At 39.1% G+C, this 18,522-nt stretch overlaps 2 protein-coding genes across 2 annotated transcripts; both read left to right on the top strand.

Moving 5' to 3' along the window:
* Nucleotides 1-1,983: 1,983 nt before the first annotated feature.
* Nucleotides 1,984-10,182, top strand: LOC137294717 (proton-coupled folate transporter-like). Its single transcript, XM_067825796.1, has 4 exons — nucleotides 1,984-3,130; nucleotides 3,221-3,304; nucleotides 4,379-4,535; nucleotides 5,367-10,182. Exons 1-4 carry the CDS (start codon nucleotides 2,017-2,019, stop codon nucleotides 5,437-5,439), a joined length of 1,428 nt encoding a protein of 475 aa, XP_067681897.1. The 5' UTR covers nucleotides 1,984-2,016; the 3' UTR covers nucleotides 5,440-10,182.
* Nucleotides 10,183-13,638: 3,456 nt separating this feature from the next.
* Nucleotides 13,639-18,209, top strand: LOC137293745 (lysosomal proton-coupled steroid conjugate and bile acid symporter SLC46A3-like). Its single transcript, XM_067824457.1, has 4 exons — nucleotides 13,639-14,752; nucleotides 16,160-16,243; nucleotides 17,040-17,196; nucleotides 18,080-18,209. The coding sequence occupies exons 1-4, from the start codon at nucleotides 13,639-13,641 to the stop codon at nucleotides 18,207-18,209; spliced, it is 1,485 nt and encodes a 494-aa protein (XP_067680558.1).
* The last annotated feature ends 313 nt before the right edge of the window (nucleotides 18,210-18,522 follow it).

Below are 18,522 nucleotides of genomic sequence, written 5' to 3'. Positions count from 1 at the left end.
TTATTCAACATGCTAAACAATGGATTTCAACCTTAATTTATATGGAGATATTGCCTTATTACATTGCTTGAACTGCATCCTGCAGATTCAAGACACAGTGAAATACTGACACTAGATAGTGACAGTGATTATGTACAGAGGACTCACACCAGTTCTTTCAAGGCATTTGCACTGTTTAAACAGGGCGCATCTCCGACATGATAACTCGCGCACACTGATAAAACCAGGTATAGCAAGAGACATCATTCAACAAATAATATGTGTGTGAGTTGCGTTTTACGCAATATTCCAGCTACATGGTGTCATTCTGTAAATAATCGAGTCAGATAAACAACATGATCAAAGATTAGGATACGATGACATGTGCCAACGAAGTCAGTGAGCCTGACAACCCGTTCCCGTCAGTCACCTCTTAAGGGCCTCAAGGGCAGAACCCGGATGGCATATATGTACATGGATATTCAATAGTCTGTCACACAGACCCTGAAACAAAAATATCCAAGAAAGCCCATGGGAGTTTAGATTATGTGGCAAGGCTAGATTACCACAGTTTAAGGTTTGGAAAATGAAAACATCTCGCCTCCATTTCATTATAGTTTATGATGCAGCTAATGTGTTCATTTCAGGGACAAGATGTTTGTCGGGTACAAGATCAAGTTTCTAGCATCACATCTAACACCTTCGTTGTGCGTCAATTTCATTTACCTTTCACGAATGAATCAAGAAATACTCTTCGTATCGTGTAAATGGGTAAGCATGTCATGCCCTAACTGTAGTACGCGCCATTCACAAATTGTGCTTAAAAACTAAAGGATAGTTTTGCCTGGCCATTCCTGTTGGAATAGATTGCTTTTTGTATCAGAAACGCTACATAAGCGACATAACTAACAATTGAACTTTAGAAAACTGTCAGTTATCTTTCAGCATCCTTCGCGAGTGAGGCACTGTTTGTGCTCTCAGTTTCTGTTGTATTTTTGACATTGCTGGAATATTGCTAAAAGTGGAGTAAAGCTAACTTACTCAATCATTAACGCCAGGCTAGCCCATTATCAGTATTTGCACTTGCTTTTTTGTAGCTATCTATGTTAAATGACGCTGTGGTATCACAGTGGAGTATCTCGATACTGGTTATGACATGCACGCGCGTAATCAAAGGCACAGACAGCACACACGCACACAAGCATCACAATATACTACAATAAACTTAAACATGACGTTGAGCCCCATTTCAATTCATTTCCACACCTTCACACAAAGGTGCGGTCTTCTGGCCAACCCTATCAAAGGTAAAGAATGCAATGTCCGTACTCTCTTTCCTAACTGGTGCATAAATATCACACCTCGTTCTAGGCCCTGGGTACTTTCGTTGTGAACTTGATTTCATGTGACATATTTTATTTGAAGGTAAGCTGACTTCGGGTGGACTTTTATTTGTTACCTTACTATGAGAAACTATCACCTCGTTAAATAATATTTTCACCTATTCACTTCATTTATTGTTTGCTTTTGTGCATAGCCAACATATGTGATAAAATATTCATACTGGTGTCAAAGTACACTTTCTAATCTCCTGCCGGTGATGTAGAGGACACAGGTGTCTTTCATCCCAAATTTATTATTTCTTATCTACACTTTATCTACACTGCACTCTACAATTATATATTTCGGTTACATTCCATTATGACAAGACATTCCACAATTCATTCTCAAGATTAGTTCCTTGTATATACCTGCTGCACTTTCCCCTTCCGTGTTTACCACAGCCTATTTACCACGTGATCATGTTTTCATATCTACACAGCTTACACACAATGTTACAGATGGTGCCCCACTGTGAAATCACGCAACTGATTATCTCATGTAAACTATATGATTAAATCATATGACCATTACATCATATCTATTAGGTCAAACAGGATAAGGCTATCAAAAATGAACTGCGCATGTATCATTGCACGTTCCTGGGACACGTGACTCAAGGTAGGCCACAACCTCCTGGATGAACACGGGACAAACATGGAGTCTGCTCCGCTTGTTGAAAACATGGATAAAGATGAGAAGGCTAAGATCGGAAATCTACTCAAGGCCAACATTATGTTTCTTGTTTACCAGCTGTCTGTCAATGTCCATGATCCAGTGTTAACACAATACATTTACCAAAGGTACTCCGACGAGGTGTTCGACAACAGCACAAAGTCAGCCACTACTGCTAATCAAACGTCTAAGTGTTACGTCAATGAGTCGGATCCAGGATACATGTTACAGGAACGGATTCAGGATCTTACTTCCAACTGTCAGACAATACTCGTAGCTATCGGAAACTCTACAGCGTTAATTAGCTGCATGTTCTTAGGGGCGTATTCGGATTTTCTTGGTCGACGATTTCTCTTCATCTGCCCTTTAGTCGGGCAGATTCTGAAGAATGTATTGACGATATTTGTTATTTACTGGAATCTTGATCTGAAATACCTGTTTGTTGGGGAAGTGATTGAAGGTGTTTCGGGTGGATATAATGGTGTAATTCTGGCTAGTTATGCCTACACGGCTGACAACACGCCTCCTAAGAACTCCAGGACAGTTGGAATCGCTGTGATAGATTTCACCACCTACCTGGCAACCGCAGCGTCCCAAGTTATTACCGGATACTTCATCAAGGACCTAGGTTACCTCTACCCATCAATAACTACAACTTCACTCATGTTTCTCTCACTAATCCTTGTCATTGTTCTTCTCCCTGAAACTATCAACAAAGATAGAAGATCCCAGTACCCATCTCCACTGAAGGCGGTGAAAAATGTCTTTGGATTCTATTTTTCAAAAGATTTTGGACAAAGGAGAAGACTTTTCTGGCTTTCAGTGACAACATATTTCTTAACATATTTTAGTATAAGTGGTGTCTTTTTTCTGGAATATCTTTTCCAGCTGAACCTGCCTTTCTGTTGGGGACCAGAACTCATCGGCTATTTCAATATGGCGTTGGCCCTTTCCAGACAAGTGCTTGGGATTCCAGTCATCAAACTACTTCATTTATGTACCTCAGACCCAGAGATATGCATCATAACATCTGTCATACTAGCCGCATCCTACATCCTAAATGGTGCGGCCACCACTGACGTCATGCTCTTCCTCAGTAAGTCATTTGACATCTTCAGAAGAAAGTATACAGTACTACTGTTGTGTCTTTGGTATTGTATAATATGAACTGTTTGGGTTTTTGCAGCTGTTTTGCCCAATGGTATTGCAGCGCCACTGTTACCAACACTGCGAGCTGTCATGTCACGGATGGCCCCTCCAGAAATGCAGGGTGAGTATGCAAGAACATTTCGTAGAACATGTGAAGCTTGCAAACAGAATGAAAACATGGATCCTCGGAGATAAATATGGATAGACTTTGACACCCATTCAAGTGTGATAACAATAGAGGATCCCAACGACTGAGATATATATTGGTCTGTAGTACAACACGTTTATCGATCACCACCAATCATATGTAGGATACATTGTGTTCTAAATAACATGGCATAGTAAACAAACATGGACACATTTTGAAGTATAGCATGGTCTGAAATGAACATATTTTACAGAATAAAAATCATAAACAATGTCATAGAATTAAGGCAAATAGAACTCTTTTAGGAAATTGGAAATCTAGACTTGCCATATGTTCCAGTCCTGTATGGGCTTCCTTGCATGCAAACCATTCACAAAAAGTAGGGTATACATTTGAGCATACCACTAACCATTTCTATTTTCCAGCATTTCCAGTGGGATGGAATAAACTGTGACATTTTCCCTCGATTTCAATTCATCACCTGACTCTTCCATTGCTCAGTCTTTTGCATTTTTTTCTATCATGACAATCCAATATCCCCGATATTTTTTAATGGTATGCATGTACATGTTTCAGGATTGACAGACCATCAAATTGATATGAACACACGCTTTTAAGGAAATAAAGTAAACTGTCCCTATTCTGGAGCTTTATGTCATGAACATACCGATGATTAGACAATGACATAATTATCACATCTAGGTGTCCATGAACCATTACCATGGTCTGAAAGCCACAGCGTTTTCTCAATTGTAAATGTTTTCTAAACTCATATCTTTAACAAATGTGTACACATTACTGGAAAGGAAAGAACTTGTAAACAATTCGACATTTAGGAGAAACCATTCACACTTCAAAAATTCCCTTAATTGCTGCGGAAGAGGTCGATTGACATGTAGTGTATGAGTGACGTTTAATGCCACTTTTAGCAATATTCCAGTAATACCATGGCGGGGAACACCATAACTGGTATTCACACATTGTATCCACGTGGGGAATCGAGCAGGGGTTTTCGGTGAGCTTATCTTCCTCTAATATTGAATTCAGGATCACTGTTTGCGGGTATCGGACTTGTGAACATCATCTCATCAGGTGCTGGGTCTACAGTTTTCAACGAGATGTATAATGCCACTGTGAAAATGCTGCGTGGTTTTATCTTCTTCACTGGTGCGGGGTGTCAACTGTTGTGTGCTTTTATCATGGTGTGAGTACAGGTCTTGTTGCTAGTACTAAACATTCATGATATCAATAGATAACCCGAGCAACTGATAGCTTCCCTTGCTATCTTAGTATGTTTGTATGTTTACATTTCCCTGATACATGTATAATGTCACACATTTTATACGAAAAACTAATGCTGCTCCTTTTGTAGCATAGATAGTTTGTTCATGCAAAACTTCTTATTTCGAGTAGTTTCCCACTGCTTTGAGTGTTTCAAGTTTCCTTCAAGAACACGAAAATTCGAGAACTTTCTCTCTGCTTCTAATCTCTCTGCTTTTCTCGATGTTTCAGGTAGTTGGAATATGTGTGTGTGTGTGTGTGTGTATTGTGTTGGAATTACTTCAAATTTTGAATATTTTCTCGTTATTACAATCTCGAGATTTTGAGTATTTTCCAATGTTACTTGAAATGGCAAGAATCATGGAAAACGTGAAACAAATAGAAATGTATACGACGTAATGAGAAATTCCTCTGAAGCTAAAACAGTGGCAGCAACAGGCGTGCGTAGTAGTTTCCCAAGTAAATTATATTTGTTTCTAAATGTGGACAGAAAATTTCAGGACCATCTTCATCTCGCATACAATGTCCGTGTTTGTAGCCATTGAGATGCTTGCAAGAGGTAACCTATAGAAAATCACGTCTTGCATATGAAAAAATGAGATATTTAACAAATGCATATTCATGTGATTCTCGAGAGGCATTTAGTAGTTGGTATATACATAAGAAGTAGAACAGAAACGCTGTGTTATGCAATAAACAAAGAAGTTGCCATCCATATACTCATCTTATACATATTCATGTACATGTGTTGCAGAGTGTTCTTGTGTACCACCCGTCGCGGGACTGTAACTGATACCTCCGCTGTTGGCATCAACGACAACGACTAAACGTCAGGCCCCATCATCCTCCAACACAAACCTGCCACCCACACGACCATGCGGTGTCCGTGGTTGATGTTGTCGTCAAGGAACGAGGATATTCTTTGCATTAACCTGTCCGATACTGGGACCTTATTAGTTCATAACATGACTGTCAGCAACGTTTTATATAGTTATCCTGCCGTAATGTAAATTCGCGGACAGCTATCACTTCTGGATTTACGCGGTCGAAGTACATAAAATTGTGACGTAAGATTTCGTGTTTGTAAACAAGAAGTCGTCTTCTTTTCTTGCTGTCACGATTCGGAAATCACAAGCTTCAAAGAAGAGGTTTTATACACAGTTTTCCAGCAAACGCAGCTAAATGATAGACTTGATGATTATGAGTCCCGCTCAAGGAGAAATAACTTATTATTCCACGGTTTGGAAGAAGAGAAGGGTGAGACTTGGGATCAATCTGAAAATAAAGTCAGGGCTTTTATCAGAGACACTCTCGACATAGCCGAAGCGGACGATATTCTTATCACAAGAGCCCATCGTCTACGGAATGGATACCAAAACCCACCCATCATCGCCAACTTTGTCGTAACAAGCGACAAGAATCGTATCCTTTCTACATCTAGGAGGCAATCACGAGATCGGGAAACCCCGAGACGAGTTACGGAGGATCTTACACAACGTGTTCGAGATGCTCGACGATCGCTTGCACCATTGTACTCAGATGCTCTCAAAGCGGGATTAAAACCAAAGATCCGTCACGACAAGTTACTCGTCGATGGAAAGGTGTTCATTCATGACAAAAAGAATAATAGAAATGTCTGTATCTCAGGAGGAAAACAACGACAACATAATTCAAATGGATCACACGCTCAACCAGAAAGCCACGCCTCTTTGTTTACACCTGACAACGGTAGCGAAGGGGAGAGCACTCCAAGTAGAACTACGCGATCAACAACTCAACGTGACAAGTGAGGGTCAGGCCATGGCTCGTGTAGTATCCTTAGTTGGAATATCGAAGGACTTTACAAACATGTGAGTTCTCTGTTTAGTGACTTTAAACGCCTCTGCTCTAGATATGACATCATTGGACTCTGTGAGACCTTTGCTAGAAATCCGAATGATTTTGAGTCATTACTGTCCGGTTTTCGTTCATACCATTACTGTAGACCTAAACAGAAGTTAATGGGCCGGTACAGTGGTGGTGTCTCTGTGTTCATTAAAGAAGAGCTTATATATTACATTAGAAGAATATTCACTCATTTTGAGGATTGTGTAGTCTTGTTGTTTGAAACATCCCAGCTTGGCCTTGACAAAGACACTGTTGATGTTTGTCTATATCTCACCTGAACATTCCCCCATATATGTTGATAAGGACATAGACGGTATCCAACGTCTTGAAGAGTACATTCTGGCAATTCGACAAAAATATAATCAACACCATATTCTAGTCGGAGGTGATTTTAATGCAAGAATGAGCAACTGCCAAGATTATATCCCCAGTGATGATTTGCAATATATTCATGAAAACAGTGAGGACTACCCCTCTGACTATTTTAACATCCCAAGAAATACAAAGGATAACAAAAGACACAACAAATATGGTGTTTCACTTGCAGATTTATGCTGTACACATGGTCTTCATGCACTAAATGGGAGACTATTCGATGATAAATTAGGTAACTTCACTTGTATAACCCATAATGGTGCCAGTGTGGTTGACTATTTTATTTCAAGCACTGACTTATTTCCACACTTCAGCTCTTTTAAGGTAATTGAGAGGGATGAATCTAACCATTTCCCTCTATAATGTGTTATTGTTTTTCCTAGGGTATCAGATCAACCAGCTCAATCCAATAATCAACCAAATGACCCAGAGTAAATGGAACAGGAGAGCTGGACCAAATACTACTGGTCTCAGGATACTAGTAATACATTTATGCTTCATTTCCATGAGCTATTTCTAGAACATTGTGATGCTATTTTTAGGCAGATTGAGGAAAATGTTGAACAGAGTGTGGAATCCATAACTTATCTTTATCAAATTGCAGCTGATCAGTTTAAGAGAACTTACAGAAAGCCAGGTACTGGTACTATGAATATACATCAACCACCTTGGTGGGATAATGAGTTGGAGGAGATCAAACACAGAAAATACTCAGCCCTGAGATCTCATAGGGCTGCTGGAGGTAATATTGATACATATATATATTACAAATGGCATTTTAAACTTAAATTCCATTTAAAGAAAGAATATTATTTCCAATGTCAAAGAAAAAGACTCATTGAATCAAGGAATGACCCAAAACAATTTTGGAAAGTGTTAAAATCTTGTAACATGAATATAGCAGTTGTCCCGGGAATATCTGTAGATAAATGGTTTAAGCATTTTAGTGAACTTTTAAACTGTGTTTCCACTGATGACAATACTGAGGATGTATGGAGCAAAGTGGGCACATATACCAATATAGAGGAGGAACATCTGTCCATACTATATTGCCCTTTTTCAGAAGAAGAGGTACTCCTAAGCTTGAAAAATGTTAAAAATAATAAATCACCAGGACCGGATGGACTAGTTGGGGACTTCTTCAAAGCCACTAGGAATTATATTTCACCCATATTAACAAAGCTGTTCAACAAACTGTATGACAGTTCAGTCTTTCCAGAATGTTGGGGAAAAAGCATCATATGCCCTTTGCATAAATCAGGTGATAAAACAGATCCGAACAACTACAGAGGAATTTCACTGATCAACTCCTTATGCAAGATTTTAACCTCTATAGTAGACAATAGACTGAAACATTGGTGTGATAATAATAATAAAATCTCAGAATCACAGGCTGGATTCAGACATAACTATTCAACAACAGATCATATTTTCACCCTTCAAGCTATGGTCACTAAATATCTGTCACAGAAAAATGGAAGGTTCTACTGTCTTTTTATTGACTTCTCCAAGGCCTTTGACTCTATTAACCACAAATTACTTTTTGAGTGTTTGAAAGAAAAGGGTATAAAAGGAAAATTTCTCAGATTTATTATTAACATGTATTCTACACTCTGTGCTTGTGTAAGAACTGATTCGGGGTTATCACCATATTTTAAATGCAATATTGGTACCCGTCAAGGATACACGTTGAGTCCACAGATCTTTATTTTATTCATAAATAAACTTGCTCAAATGCTGGATGAAGAAGGTGGAAGGGGTGTCTTTATATCAACTCATATTCCTGATGTATATTCTCTGCTTTTTGCTGATGATGTATCAACTGTATCAGACACTGCCCTACAACTACAAAAGAAAATTAATGTTGTTGAAAAATTCTGTACAGCTACGGGAATGAGAATCAATTTGAACAAGTCCAAAATTATTGTTTTTAGAAATGGGGGTCCTCTTCGTTCTTATGAGAAATGGTTTTTAAATGGTGAACAAATAGAAGTTGTAAATATGTACAGATATCTTGGGATTGTGTTCACTCCTAAGCTGTCATGGACTAAAGCACAATCATGTTTAGCAGCTCAAGCAAGCAAAGCTATGTTCTCCATCTATAATTACCAAAAACATTTTGGATCTATTAATCACAAGGACTATTTTAAAATATTTGACTCCATGATTACTCCTATTCTGTGTTATAATCAGAGATTTGGGGAACCACTTACTGTAGATATATTGAAGCTGTACATATTAAGTTCTGTAAGACTTTTCTCAAAATCAGCAGGTATACCAATAATAGCATGGCTCTTGGAGAGTGTGGCAGACTCCCACTGCAATACCATTATACCTCTAGATCAATAATGTACTGGTGCAGACTGCTGCAGCTACAACACCATAGACTTCCTTATCAAGCCTACCAAATACTCAGATCTCTTGATGATAACAATAAATCTACCTGGGCTTCACACATAAGACAAATACTTTTTCAATATGGTTTTGGATTTGTATGGATCTCACAGGATATTGGTTGTATAAAAACATTTATATCTATTTTTAAGCAACGATTTTATGACTGCTTCCTTCAAAATTGGCATTCTGCACTTGAGTCTTCATCAAAATGTAAATACTATTCACAATTTAAATCTTTACTTAATGTTGAACACTACTAGTCCTCAGACCTCCTACCATATCAACGGAAAGTTCTAGCTATGTTTCGCTGTAGCAACTTTAGATTAGCAGTGGAAACCGGTCGCCATACAAATACACCATATGATCAACGTCTCTGCCTCTACTGTCACTCTGCTGGTTTGAACTATGTTGAAGATGAGTTTCATGTCCTGCTTATCTGTAGCAAATACTCAGAAATAAGAAATAAGTGTTTCACAATCCAGCAGACCCATCCTCCTACAATTGAAACCTTTGTACGTTTACTTACCTGCACCAACATTAAATGTCTTAAATCATTAACTACATTCCTCTCCGGGGCGGTGGGGTAGCCTAGTGGTTAAAGCGTTCGCTCGTCACGCCAAAGACCCGGGTTCGATTCCCCACATGGGTACAATGTGTGAGGCCCATTTTCTGGTGTCCCCCGCCGTGATATTGCTGGAATATTGCTAAAAACGGCGTAAAACCAAACTCACTCACTCACTCACTCATTCCTCTCCACTGTATTAAAACTAAGAAGTAAATCCACTACATCAACAAACTGACCATGTACTTCAACCATTACTCTACACCTAGCATGTATATATTATATATTTTTGCATGATATTGTATTATGGGCCAGTGGCCTACATTACTGAATAAAATGTCTGTCTGTCTGTCTGTATTTTTACTCTTCTGCACTAATGCAAAAACATCAAGACCAAAGTACACCCTAAATAGTAGTTTTCATTCATGATATCACCGATCTGCCGGTCGTCTGTATTGGTAGATGGTAATGCTAAGAGGTCATGACCCCCGAAGGTGGGGTGTGGTACAGGAAAAGTAACTCTGGAAACCAATTTTCATGAAAAGTTACAAGGTAAAAGCAATTAAGTCTCCAAAGGGATGTAAAATATTCTTTAAATTTTCATTCCAGATTACCTGAATTTTGTTTTGAATGCGTCTTTTTGATGAAAAGGTTAGGCGAGGTTATAGTTAAAGCTTTAATCAATCCTGGAGATTTCATGGAGAGGGGGAATGAATACTTATGAGAGTAACAGTGTTTGTAGTTTTGCTATAGAGTGTGACCGGTGTGGATCTGAGAGGCTTGTAAAACTAAAACAGGCAAAACATGCTTGTGAAACTAAAGGAACGGCACGAAAAGAGAGGTGCACATGCATTAGCGACCTCAGAGACATGTGACTACTGCTGATTGACAAAGTGAGTGGAAACGAAAATTGCTCCCCATGCAAAGTCTATAATGTTCATAAGTCTATGATTTCCTCAAGGATGAAAATGACAGAAGGAAGGCCAAATATGCGCTTAAATTTCTTAGTACATACAGCGCACTGCTTGTGCAGTTAGGGTGTCATCTAACCAGCTCAAAAAAGTGTGAGAACCCGTTCAGTTAACGTACGTGCATCTTGCTTTTCGCGCTGTTCTTTTACTTGCCATTGTGCTCTTGTAACAAACTGGGAAATCGCACGAATGAATTATGACAGTTAATTAAACAACGTTTTTATATTTTTGTGACACAAATTATGTCATTTTTTCCAGAGCTGGTATGTTGGTTTCATTGCTCTCAGTGTTGGTTTGACTTTTCATGTCTATTAGTTTCATGTTAGATTACAGTAATTTTAATATTCATTCCTATCATTTTGTATCAAACGGACTGTAAGAGTTATTAGTAATACCTATTCTGTTAGGAATATTTCTAGTGTCAAAAAAGTGAAACTCATCCGGATGAAACACACAAGCTTTTCCAGCATACCAAGTGCATCCATTTTATGCAGGAACTACAACAGAAACTGAGAACACAAAAAGTGCCTCATTGGCGGAGGATACTGAAAGATAACCGACAGTTGCGAAGATTTGCCAACATTCAACTGTTAGTAGTTATGTCGCTATGTATGTTTTTTCGTATCATTTTGTATCAAACGGACTTTATGAGTTATTACTTATTCTGTAAGGAATATGTTTCCGGTAAAACATATGAAACTCCTCCAAATGACACACGCAAGTCATTACGGGATATTGAGTGCATCAATTTTATGCACAAGAAAAAACATCAGAAACTGAGAACATGAAAAGTGCCTCAATGGCCGAGGATGCTGAAAGATAACTGACAGTCCCGAATGTTTGTCAACATTCAACTGTCAGTAATTATGTAGTTTGTCTAGCGTTTCTGATACACGAAGCAGTCTCTGCTGTAGCGCATGACAGAAGTTTAATGTTTGTACGTTGCCATGCACATGATGTGATGAAGCTGTGGTGTGTTACAAAGACATAGTTCACTGACCAAACATGCATTTCAATCAGGATGCCATTGTTGCAGCATACTTTAGCTCCTGAACATGCTTGGTTGTGTTTCGTGGGATAATTTTGAATATTTTCTTCCCATCATCCTATAAATAGCATCCAAAGAGATTCATAGGCAGCTGATGGTGGAATTGAATGACCCTGCACTTACACGAATCGCTAGGTGGCACCACACTTCGGCATTGTCCTTTTCAACTAGATAAGAATATATTCTATAAATGGGAAATGTAAGGAAAAACACTCCCATAACGTTTCCACTTTATGCATTACCCAGTGAAGTGTATCAGCCAACATGCATGCATTAAGAGAAGGCAAATCTCGATTGTATTGTCGAATAATGTACTCTGTTTTAGAGTCTCTCCATAAACGTTCACTTGTCAAGGTGAAGGTCATCGGGAAAACACCGAAAACCATGACGAAATCCAAAGTGTTCATATGTTTGCATGTAAACGGGGTTTGAGTGTTGAAAGTAATCCAACTCTAAGCATGTAGTCAGATGTGAGTGTTGAATGTACCCAATATGTTTACCATTGCACCGGAGTACACTCACTTATGTGACATTTTACACTTGTTAGAAAATGCTACAACCATAAAAATATGGATTTGAAAAATGATAAACATTATATTCAAGTTGAAATTTCTCTACACGTGGGAACAACTTAGAGTGAAGTTAAATACAAATTTACTAAATGAGCCATTCCGAATTGGTAATGATGTATGAGATTTAGCCACAATCAAGCTTGTCTAAAACGTCTATCATTTCAGTACAATAGATATGAAGTGAGAAATATTGCAATCAATTTACCATATACACGATCACGATCATTTTATCACATGCATCTATGTGTGAACAACAAGTGTCGGGAAAATAATGGACAATGTTTACGAGATTTAACGTAGCTTTCCTCCAATACGGAATGGCATCCTCGGGGGGCTTTCTTCAACGTTTAATGAACACTATGATACAGGAATTTCAACCCTATATCAGTGCATAAGGTTGATAACTTACTAAATAACTACTAAATGTATGAAGCCCTAATTTAATAGGAATCATTTGCATTTTGACTGTTTTTTGTTCACTTTCATCCAGACAGTGTTCAGTTCATCAGAGAAATGTGGTTTCATCGATTTCCTTTTGTCTTTCTAAATAACAAATTCACCTACGTGTAATATATATATATATATATATATATATATATATATATATATATATATATATATATATATATATATATATATATGTAGCTGATTACGTAACTTTCAGTAAATAAAGACGGTACAAATGTCTACGTTTTTGTCAAAAATTCAACAACAGGGTATGTAAAGGAAATTTTGGAAGTTTTCCTTCATTCCAATACAGAAATATCATCCAGATGATTCATTGCACAGATTAGCTGATGATAACTGTCGTAAATGTGTGATCATCGCGTGATTATCGCTATGTATATCTGAAGGTCACAAGAGGTCATAAAGAGTTGGCATATCCACATGGATTGTCAAAAAGGAATGATTCATTTCAACAAAAGAGTTTAATCAAAATATTGTTCCAATCAAGATAGTCCAACATACCAAACTATTACTAACATTATTAATATCTTTTGTTCACACAGTCAAACCATGAAGAAAGTACAATCACGTGTTCATCATACAACTGATTATCTTAAGCATTATGATAAACTCTGCCCTATTGGTCCACATGTCACGCATACTATGTCAGGGTCAGTTCATATACTGGACACTTGCAACAGGCTACAGAACAGTTACTTGGAGCAGGTGAAGAAAAGTGGACTACACTCTCTTGGTACTGAGCAAATATGGAGTCTACGCCACTTCTTGAAAACAAGGATAAGGAAGACAAGTCAAAACTTGGAAATCTACTCAAAGCCAATGTTGTGTTTATTGTTTTCCATTTGGCCATCAACATTCGTAATCCACTGTTAACGCAGTATCTTTACAAGAGGTATTACGATGAAGAGTTTGATAACAGCACGACATTTGACAAGACTCGGAACCAAACATCAAAGTGTTACGTTAATGAGTCCGATCCAGGATACATGTTACAGGAAAGGGTTCAGGATCTTACTTCCAACTGTCAGACAATACTGACTGCCATTGGATACTCCGGAGCGGTAATCAGCTGCATGTTTCTAGGAGCATATTCTGACTTCCTTGGGCGACGGTTTCTCTTTGTTGTACCGTTAATCGGAGAGGTTCTGAAGTTTTGGTTGTTGACGATTGTTATTTACTGGAATCTAGATCTGAGGTACCTGTACATTGGTGAGGTGTTTGAAGGAATTACAGGGGGCTACAATGGTGTGATTCTGGCTAGCTATGCCTACACGGCTGACAACACACCTCCTAAGAATTCCAGGACACTTGGCATTGCTGTGATAGATTTCTCGGCCTACTTGGCGGCTGCGGTTTCTTCTGTCGTTACCGGATTCTTCATCAAGGACCTTGGCTACCTGTATCCGTCCATAACTACTGCTTCGCTCATGCTTCTGTCACTTATCCTTGTCGTTGTTCTTCTTCCTGAAACAATCGACTCAGAAAGGAGATCCCAATACCCATCTCCCGTGAAAGCAGTCAAAAATGTTTTTGGGTTCTACTTTTCCAAAGGTTTTGGACCAAGGAGAAAACTCTTCTGGCTCTCACTTGCATCGTATTTTATATTATATTTCAGTCAACGTGGTGTGAATTATATTGAATACCTTTTCCAACTGAACTTGCCCTTCTGTTGGGGACCTGAACTCATTGGCTATTTTAATATGGCGTTTTCCCTCTCTCGACAATTTCTAGGGATTCCAGTCATCAAACTTCTCCATCTGTGCACCTCAGACCCAGGAATATGTATTATTACATCTGTCATTCAAGCAGGAGCCTATGTCCTACACGGATTCGCCAACACGGACCTCATGCTGTTCATGTGTAAGTTGACTCGTGAAGATACAAACATGGTGTAAGGCACATCGCAGTGACGAACATGAATGAACCCGGTAAATATCATTAAGTATGCAAAAACATTGGTTATTTTGTTAAACATCACTAACAAATGATAGATAACTAATACTGGTGTGTCATTTTACGTGTTCACAACAAAAACTTTATAGTGACAATATAATACAGACATATTTTATTTCCGAAAATACATTTATAGACATGAAATAGATATGCAACATTCTTTTATTCTGATTTTGTTCTAATAAGTCGTGTAACTTTAAAAGAAAATAGCACAAATTCTGCAAAGTTGATTTTCCAGTTGATTATAGCAGAACTTTTAGTATGTTCATGTGAAATACATATACAGCATGGTTTAACTCTGATTTTGTTTTAATAAGCTTGTAATTTTAAAAGTAAATGGCACAAATTCCGCAAAATAGAATGGTTTTACGTGTGTTTCCCTTAGTTCACTGTAAGATGCATGGGCACGGTAAGCTCGTCTAGCACATGGAGCTCTTCTTCGACGACATGAATGTTATTTTTCTTGCATCGGAATATTGTTATGGCGGTCTAGTTCGATTTCTGTTTGAGAAATGGATCACAGGAGTTTAGTTAATATTATGCGTAGTTGAAAGGGAAAGGTCAAGTGTCAGTGTTGAATACTTATTGCTTGAATAGAAAGAGTCGTGCCAGTATTGAGTTTAAGTGTCGTTTACTCGTTGTTTAAAGTTGATATGAAGATGTCTGTATTTCCTATTTCCTGCTCGGTTCAGACTATCCCAATGTCAATTTTATAAAGAACTGGTTAAAGCGTAATATAAGCTTGGTGTGGTAATCTAGATGGATGTAGGTGGACAACAGGGCACCAGTAAACGATGACTCTGGTCATATGTACACGCTCTGGGCGTAGGTTTTCCCACACTATCCGAGAACCATACCTGTGGAAACTGATTTGGATAGGCCAAACGAACGCTTACAGAATGAAATGCGAACGGTTTCTTTGACTTTGCTCAATGATGTTCCCCACACCTCGGCACCATAACACAGTATTGGAACCACTATACCCTCATGCAGCTTAAACATATCACTGCAGGCGTAATCACCGAACTTCTTATGATATTGGTATACGGCCAACATTACATTTCGTGCCTGTGCAGCAGTGCTAGTTTACTCCAAGACAGCTTCGTAGATATCTGTACTGTTTCACCGTTTCAATTTGTTCACCTTTAAATTGCCATTTCTCGTAATTTCGAAAATGTCCGTCATTTCTAACATAGCACACTAATAATAATTTTCATCCCAGTTTTGTCACAGAATTCTTCTAACTCAGTAGGCTTTCCATATTATATTGTAATATTTGATCTTGATTAATGATAATTAATAACTCTCTTGCAGTTCTCGTACCAAATGGTATTGCCGCCCCTCTTTTACCAGCACTGCGGGCTATCATGTCTCGGACTGCTCCTGCTGAAATGCAGGGTAAGTAGGTATACTTGTGGACAGACAGAGTCAGACTTGTCACCGACAGCTGTCCATCTTCTTCCATTTCTAAAGGTTAAAGCGATCGCTCGTCGTGATAAACGGCTAGGTTCCATTCCCCACGTGGGTACAATGTGTAAAGCCCATTTCTGGCGTCCCCCGTCATGAAAATGCTGGAATATTGCTTAACGTGAACACTGTTCAATCTTTTTTGTCCATGAGGTTATTCCTAGGTCTTTTCCACGCTCATTTGGATAAAATCGAAGAGATCAGTTTCACCATAAACACCATATTATCAATCAGCATCACGTGGCAATGATACCAGGTGTTCGTGATGCTGTGACAGCATTATCGGTGTCAGAAAACATTTATGAAGAATACATTCTATTCCTTGTGTGTAAAATATGTTTTACCAGTAATATATCTGCATACAGAGTGAGTGTGTTTAGTTAATATACAGCAATATTTCATCAATATCACTGAGGAGGATCATCAAAAATCGGCTTCACACATTGTCCAACCTGGGTCTTCGGCGTGACACTTCTACCACTAGGCTTCCAGGCTCCTCTCTCGGGAGCAGAACCCCGAAATCTGAAACTGTAATGTCTATATGAAAAATCGAGGAATCTGTTTTGTCTTTCCAGTAATGAAAACGTTTTGATCATATTTCACCAAGTGTACCGTTCTAAGGAAAGAAAAACGCTTGAGGATTTTTCACATTCCAAACACTGACCTTAAGTGCTGTTGTTCTTCCCAAGTGGATGTCGTGCATTAAAATGGCGACCATTGATTTCAGGATCACTGTTTGCCGGTATCGGGCTTGTGAACATCATATCGGAAGGTACAGGGATAACAGTTTTCAACGAAATGTATGATGCGACTGTGAAGATGCTCCGTGGCTTTGTCTTCTTCGTCTGTGCGGGGTGCCAGCTGTTGGCTGGGGTTATCATAGTGTGAGTATATGTCCAGAGCCCTTATTCTTGAAACGTTCGCAGCCCTAAGAATTCTTAACTCTGATCTTAGCCAATGTGTTCGTAGGGCTACGGACGTTTCGAGAATAGCTAGCCAGGTGGCCCACAACGAGCCGGAATTTCAGATGTGTGGGGTACTGTTTGAGATCCAGGTGGCCCATAACCAGCCGGAATTTCCGATTGGTGGTTTCCGTTTGAGATCTAGGCGGGCTATAACCAGCCGGAATTTCAGATGTGTGGGTTTCTGTATGAGATCCAGACGATCTACAGCCAACTGGAACTTCAGACGTATGGGTTTCTGTATGAGATCCAGGCGGACTATAACCAACCAGAATTTCAGATGTGTGGATTTCTGTATGAGATCAAGACGATCTACAGCCAACTTCAGACGTATGGGGTACTGTATCGGATCCAGGCGGGCTATAACCAGCCAGAATTTCAAACTTATGGGCTTCTGTATGAGCTCCAGACGGGCTATAATCAACCAGAATTTCAGATGTGTGGATTTCTGTATGAGCTCCAGGCGGGCTATAATCAACCAGAATTTCAGATGTATGGGTTTCTGTATGGGATGTGCGAGATCTACAGCCAACTGGAACTTCAGACGTATTGGGTTCTGTATGGGATTCAGGCACGCTAAAGTCAATATCGGAACTTCAGACGTATGGGGATCTGCATCGGCCCAAGGGGCTCATAGCCACCCGAAACGTCAGACCAATTGGGGTCTGCATCAAGCCCAGATGGCTCACAACTCACAGAAACGTCAGATCTATTGGGGTCTGTATGGAGTTGAACTAATGTCGTATGCTGGTGATGTTTATTTTGTCAACATAAAATGGTGACGATATATATTCTCGTGTTACAGGGTGTTCCTGTGTGTATCCCGAAGCGTGGACGACACTGATGCCTCCACCGTTGTTGTCGTCAACGAAGAAGACAGGAAACCTGATCCCATTATCTCTCAAGACAAACCCACCACCGAACCGACAACGTAGCGTCCCTGGTTACTGTTGACGACATGTAACACGTTTTAAATCTCTGTCAAAACATTACAGTATTCGTCTTTATTCTAACACAAACCTGTAAAGTCGGAAAAACGCGATGAAAAAAAGCCCGCGAAATCGGAGTTCAAACGATTCACTAAATTTCACCCAGCGCTGGAGAAAAAAGTGGTTTCAACTGTGCCCATAACGCATGCGCAGTGAATAGGTTCGAGGAGCTTGAAACAGTATGCAGTATGAGGTCGTGAGCAGTAGTCTAATCTTGGTTATGTACACAAAAAAGTAAATAAGCGACTCATTACGTAAA

The sequence above is a fragment of the Haliotis asinina genome, chromosome 8 (assembly GCF_037392515.1).
Source record: "Haliotis asinina isolate JCU_RB_2024 chromosome 8, JCU_Hal_asi_v2, whole genome shotgun sequence".
In the NCBI taxonomy this organism is placed as follows: domain Eukaryota; kingdom Metazoa; phylum Mollusca; class Gastropoda; order Lepetellida; family Haliotidae; genus Haliotis; species Haliotis asinina.
The sequence above is the reverse complement of the archived record's forward strand: the minus strand, read 5'-3'. Positions and strand labels throughout refer to the sequence as shown.

Bases quoted from the DNA above. Each gene is read 5' to 3' on its own strand.
- LOC137293745 (XM_067824457.1), top strand. From the start codon at position 13,639: ATGGAGTCTACGCCACTTCTTGAAAACAAGGATAAGGAAGACAAGTCA. The intron at 14,753-16,159 runs GTAAGTTGACTC...ACTCTCTTGCAG, and splicing joins GGACCTCATGCTGTTCATGT to TTCTCGTACCAAATGGTATT. The intron at 16,244-17,039 runs GTAAGTAGGTAT...CATTGATTTCAG, and splicing joins TGCTCCTGCTGAAATGCAGG to GATCACTGTTTGCCGGTATC.
- LOC137294717 (XM_067825796.1), top strand. From the start codon at position 2,017: ATGGAGTCTGCTCCGCTTGTTGAAAACATGGATAAAGATGAGAAGGCT. The intron at 3,131-3,220 runs GTAAGTCATTTG...GGGTTTTTGCAG, and splicing joins TGACGTCATGCTCTTCCTCA to CTGTTTTGCCCAATGGTATT. The intron at 3,305-4,378 runs GTGAGTATGCAA...TATTGAATTCAG, and splicing joins GGCCCCTCCAGAAATGCAGG to GATCACTGTTTGCGGGTATC.